General features: G+C 36.7%; 1 protein-coding gene across 1 annotated transcript in view; it reads left to right on the top strand.

The window, feature by feature from the left end:
* Positions 1-6,000, top strand: part of ADAM22 (ADAM metallopeptidase domain 22) — a 111,264-nt gene that overhangs the window by 53,511 nt on the left and 51,753 nt on the right. The window contains exons 4-5 of the mRNA XM_010190458.1: positions 1,309-1,391; positions 5,885-5,948. Of these exons, the coding sequence (XP_010188760.1) occupies positions 1,309-1,391; positions 5,885-5,948 (147 nt within the window). The remainder of the gene's footprint in view (positions 1-1,308; positions 1,392-5,884; positions 5,949-6,000) is intronic.

Here is a 6,000-nt window from a genome sequence, read left to right as displayed (position 1 = left end):
TCTTTCCCTCTGAAAAACAGGCTCCTGTACTCTCTTAAGCAGAGCACCTCAAAACAGAGGCACCCATAGTTTGTAGCTGCTTTCAAAAACAGTTTGCATGCCTTGTAGAAAACAGAAGAGGATTTCCTGATCAAAACACAAAACTACCAATGTAACCTATCTGTTTTCTTGCCTTTTGCCTTACCTCAGTTAATTTTTTTTTTCATATTTGAAAAATAAAATCCAAGAGCATTTGATGTCAGATGTCTAAAATGACTGTGCTATGCATCATGCAAGTGAGTGCCAGGTTCTGAAAAAGCAGTAATTGTAATGCTTTTTCTTCCCTGTGGTAAATGGACATAAATATTCACATGGCTGGGTACATTAGGCTAGGTAGGTTATTCATACATTTGCTGGTAGAGAATAGAAATACTGAAGTGTTGCTATTTAAAAAATTTAAAAAGCACTGCAAATCTTCCTTATAGTCCTTCAACCAGCAGTAGTGCAATGATTTGACATAGCTGAATTTGGCAAGGCATTAATAGGTAAGTTCCTCTGCAGGGTAGAGTGGAGTGAGAATTTAAGGGATGTTTGAATTGGTTTTCTAATTTTGCATACAAATATTGACATTGTGCAATACTGAATACATTCAGTGTGTGTGCAGTAGGGCTTACTTCATTATTGATGTGATTTCTGAGAAACTAAGGGGGGAATTTTTTGAGTAAGATCTGCTAGATTTGATTTGAAAGGTGTATATTTTATTTGCAGTAGAGGCAAATATTAACTTGGATTGTATTCCTTTACTGGTTGGTTGTACTTAAAGTTTCCATTTGTTTTGGAGCACTAGTGAGTACCTCTAAAATGTTCTTTTTTTTAATCAAGTATTATTATTATTATTTGATAAACATACCTTTGTCCACACAAGTAGGAAATTGCCTGACCCTCAGAGCAGAGTTCATCTTGTCCGATAGAGCCATGTGCAGACCAGGTGTTGACTCTAAACCCTCTATTTCTAACTCTTTTTCAATGAAGAAATTCTTTCATCAATGAAGAAAGATGAGCACTTCTGGAGTAATTTGGCTCCTAAATCTGTCTTGGGGTTTCATGCTGAAAATATGCATCTCTTTTGCAGAGAGAATCAAAATGATGGTGTTTGTCTAGGTACCAAACCAGGGCTAAAAGGAGATGGGATGAGCACCCTTGTGAGGGATAGTCAATTCTTGGTGCTGCGTCAGTGGGCTGGCAATGTATTTATGAAAAAGTTTGACAGGATGGAATGTGATACTATGGGACATACTGGGGATTTACAGTCTCAATTTCCAATTTCAGGGAGGAGAACATTGCTATTATCAGGGACAGATTCGAGGAAATCCTGTATCATTTGTTGCCTTGTCAACATGCCATGGATTACAGTAAGTCTGTCATTTTGTTTTTACTGGCCTTTGCTTATTAGTCTTTTAAGCAAAATAAAGCTGTTTATAGTAAAATAAGTGCTATTTATTTTCCTACTAGTTTGTTACCAATATTAAGGACTCAACAATCTTTAGAAAAAATGGGTTTAATTTGAACATTGCAAAAGCCTTGTTTGTTTGTTTTCAGAATTCACTGACAAAGCATGTGAGTTGTTTGTTTGTTTTTTTAATTTAACCTGAGGACATATGACAGTGGCCAGGTATTGTTTTAAGATATTTTTTATAGACAGAGAAGAGTAAAAGTAGCTGAAAACATCCTATTCTACAGGAATAAAAACCACTGCCAGTCTTGAACCATTTGGAAATTGTGCTCTTTTCCTGTTGCTACAATGATGTAGATAATCTTTCTTTTCTACTCTCTTTGTAAAGGAAAATGTCAGTTTAGAGTTCTCTTGTCCTATCTGTTTTCTTCACATTACTGCTGGTCTTAAGCTGTGTGGATGGCATAATACCTTTGATATAGTCAAATCTTGGAAAATCTGGAATAAAGGCCATAAAATTGTGCAATAATATTTTTTTTAAATGATAATATAATTAAAGTGTCTGTCCTCTGGTGGTTACATGGAGCTGTGTGTTGATTGTACAGCTTTTAGATGTCTGCTTTTGGCATGGGTGAAAGATGCTACTCAGGTTTTCAAAGCAACCAAGTATCTTCAGTGTCAGTTGAATTTGGGAATTATGGGATCTCAGCACTTATGATACTGAGATCAGCTCCAGAAGTCATGGCAGCAAGTGAGCCTTTGTAGAGAGCTTTGCCTTTTTCTGAGGAAACAGGGCTTCTCACGGAAATTTCCAGCTATTCTGTAGTTTTTCATCAGTCATGCAAGTACATGTATTTAATTAGTGTCTGTCCTTTACATTTTTATATTCTCTGTCAGAAAGGAAGAGAGTACATGGAGAAGACTTGTCATCCTTGCACTTGTCTGATTTACAGCTGTATTTATCTCTTTGCTGATCAAGGTTGAGCAGCTCAAGAAACCTGAGTCCCGATTCACTGTGGACAGTGAGCCTAAAAATAGTAGCATCCTGATGTATCCTGAGCCACTGCATGGCTTCCATTAGCGGTGATCCATTAGGTCTTGGCCCCTGCTAACTCCTAGGAGAAAAAGCATAAAAGGAGAGTGTGTGTCCTTTCATGCGCTCATTCTGTGGGTTTGTTTTTAAGACTGACCCTCCTGCTACTCTGTACTCTTAAATTGCCTGATATTCAAATTGGTCCTTTCTAACAGTTACATGATGAAAGATGAATTTTTTAAATCTGTAAAATTCATCTCTCCCTTGAGAAGTATCTTATTTTTTTTTTCTTTCTTTTTTTTTTCCTCCTTTTTCTGATACAATGAAGTTTCAGCAGAGTTATCCTTCACACAAGATGCAATATGAAGCTTACTATAGCAGGCTGGTAATTCCAGCATCCAGCATGGGAAAGGAATGTTTTCCTGAGCTGTGCTAAACTCACATGCTCTGACGCTGCATTTCCATCATTACAACTAGCTCCTCCACAGTCGATTTTAACTGCTAAGTAGTTACTGGAAACTCCCACTGGCAACCAGAGCTCCTTAGCTCCAACCACCGTTCGGGGCGTCTCATTGGAATAAGGGAAGCTGGGGAGAGCTGTTTTCTAATAAGGTCTGCAGGGCAGGAGCTTTGCTTTCATGAATTTTAGGAACAGCAGAAGACAGAACTGATGAATAACAAGCTTCATATTCCCAAAGTTCATGCTAATCTCCTCTCTTACTTGTTATTAGTACCCTTAGATCTTGGCCAGTAACAGCAGAATTTTTCATGCATGTGAGAAGATGTTGTGTTTTTTTCATAAATCACGAGTACTTCTGTTGGTAATGTGTATGTTCTGGTCTTCATTTTATTAGTTAAATTAATCAGGTGATTGGCTGACAGAATACTTACAACTTTTTTCTCATCTTAACGACTTTACTAATGAAAAAACGTATCTGCAACCTTAACTCTGAGCAAACCATTTTGTTTGGATTTTTTTTGTTGTTTTCTGTGAGATTTGCAGTAACCACAGTTTCCTATGAGTTAACACAAAAAAACTTTGAATGCAAAACACACCGGTTGCTGGGATATAAATAAGCTACAGTCAGGCAGGACTTGCAGTCATGTGTTTCAAGGAAAGTTGCAGAGACACTGGCTTGGTCTATGACTTTGCTGCCCACTGGTGGTGAATATAGAAACTGCTGTTATTACTGGAAATAAGATTTTCATGACTACAAACATATTTGTTTGTAGAATATACATAATAAAAATTCAGGTTTTTGAAGTGACCCGTGTTTTGCTATTGCTTTCTGTCTCTCTGTGAGCGTGTGATTTGTTCACAGGGCACTGGACTATTGAATTCAGTTGGAAAAGAGCTGTGAATACTTTTGAGTGCAAGGCAGATCTGTAGGTCAGCCGTGAATATTATTCTTGTCACTGTTGAATGCCTTGATCAGCAGCCGGTGCTGCTGGGTGCAACAGTCGCATGAGAAGCCATTTGCTGATAGCCATTCATCTTGCAGACTGTGCTTAAGTAAAATTGCAATTAGAGGGAAGGAAGTTTTGACTGATGAAGAGCTGCAGAATGTTCTAAAATTTTATCTTATTCCCAAGCAAAGAAGCTTCAGCAAGTACTAGACCATTTTAAGCTGTGTGGTCAGTATTTATTTCTAAAGAATAGGCACAGGTAATTTGAAAGGTAAAACAGCTATTCTGGATATACTCATGATCACACTTCATGTACAGTCAGTAACTCAAGCTACTTCTGTGAATGCTATATAGTTAACCCCATAAGTGAATATTATTTAAAAAATTATGCTCATCAATAGCTGTAATGATTGACAAGCTTAATATATGCTTATATTTCTTAATAGTCAGGAACAGAATGACAGTATTTTACTGACTGCATCTGGTCCTGTGCAGAACCAAAATAAATTTTGCTGATTACAAAAAAAAGAAAAATGAAAGTTTCTAGTTTTGTTGTTTATCATTCCGGTGGGTTTTTTTAATGCCTAAAAAGTTTGCTAAAGAGTATTATAAATAAATAAATATTGCTTTCATGCTGCTGTTATGTACTATGTGCCAAGTTTGAACTTACAGCTCATATTTATGGCCAAGCTTAAAGCCCTTATTGATGGCACTTTGAGAGAATGTTGATACAACCTAATCCCAACCATGCACGTATGCTACAGCAATAAAGGCAAAATTATTCTTTAAAAAAAGCTGATTTGGTTGAATATCAGAATGGTGGTGATATAAGAAATGCCCTTTGGTTTTATGCTCTTACAGAGTAATGTCTGTATCAACACTTCCTTTTAAGGTGCATTTCACCCACACTTGTGCATCCTGCATTCAGTTAAACACTAAATCTCAGTACACACTTTACCTAAGTAAACTTAAGGTACCTCTTACTAGAAAACATTCTTGCAGGAATAGACCTCACCTTTGCTGTGCATTCAAGTGGTAATGCAAAAGCACCTGGTGTTACTGTCACAGACTGTCTCCATCCATTTAGAGAGCCTTAGTGCTTCAGTTTGTTTTTTATCTGGAGTTGAACTGTGTTGGAATTTAATATGGAAAACTGGTGGTTGTGTGAGGGCAAGCAAAGTGATACATAGCAGTGTGCATATCGTGAATGACCCTCAGATTTCTGTGGTTGAGAAGATTTTATTCCTTTAAGAAAGAAACCATCAGTACTTTGCCAGAACCATGGGTATGGCTGAAGGCTTGGTATCTCTTTTCAGCCCAACCCTTCGGAAGCCTTTCTGATGGGTTTTCCTATCTCCTTATCATGAACATCATATAATATCCATATTGATAGGATTATGCATATAGCCATTAATGTTTCCTAGAAATATAAACTTAAAGTAACTTAATTTAAAAAGAAAAGACCATCTGTCATAATTATTGTTGATGAAATGCCCCAAACAACCCTCTTTGCCCAGAAGACCCCATTATGCCCTTTGTACTCGGTACTACATGAGGAAGGAGTTAATAAAAACCATTAAAACCTAAGGATCAATTCAATGGGATAATATTTTTCTTTGGGGGAAAGCTGTACATATGTTCCAAATACACATGTTCCTAAAGACAGGTTCCTTATTTATCTGTTGCGAGTAGATCTCTTGAATGGGAGTCGAGGCTCTGAACTGGATTTTCAGTTGGCTAAATTAGCCAATTTTTGTGGTGTTTATATGTGTTGTAGAGGAGCTTCGGGGAAGGAAGAAGAGTCTATGTCACCACAAGAGAGAATATCTTTATTTCTGAAGCTAAGAAACGAAAGATTGACTCAGAATTATATTCAGTTCCTGAAGCAATTTTTAACTGCTTCCTTCTATAAATATTTATATTTTTAAAATACATTAACTTCTTAAACTTACTTCCAAGTTGTGCTAGTATTTGTTTATTAAATCACTATTTACATTTACTTCTCTTAACAGTGGGATGTTCTATGATGGAAATCATACTTATCTTATTGAGCCAGATGAAAACTACTCTTCAGATGTAAGTAGAACTTATCTTGTGTTGTTTGTTGAATACAGACATTCATGGGTAC

Source organism: Mesitornis unicolor, unplaced genomic scaffold (genome assembly GCF_000695765.1).
Source record: "Mesitornis unicolor isolate BGI_N332 unplaced genomic scaffold, ASM69576v1 scaffold11688, whole genome shotgun sequence".
In the NCBI taxonomy this organism is placed as follows: Eukaryota; Metazoa; Chordata; class Aves; order Mesitornithiformes; family Mesitornithidae; genus Mesitornis; species Mesitornis unicolor.
The sequence above is the reverse complement of the archived record's forward strand: the minus strand, read 5'-3'. Positions and strand labels throughout refer to the sequence as shown.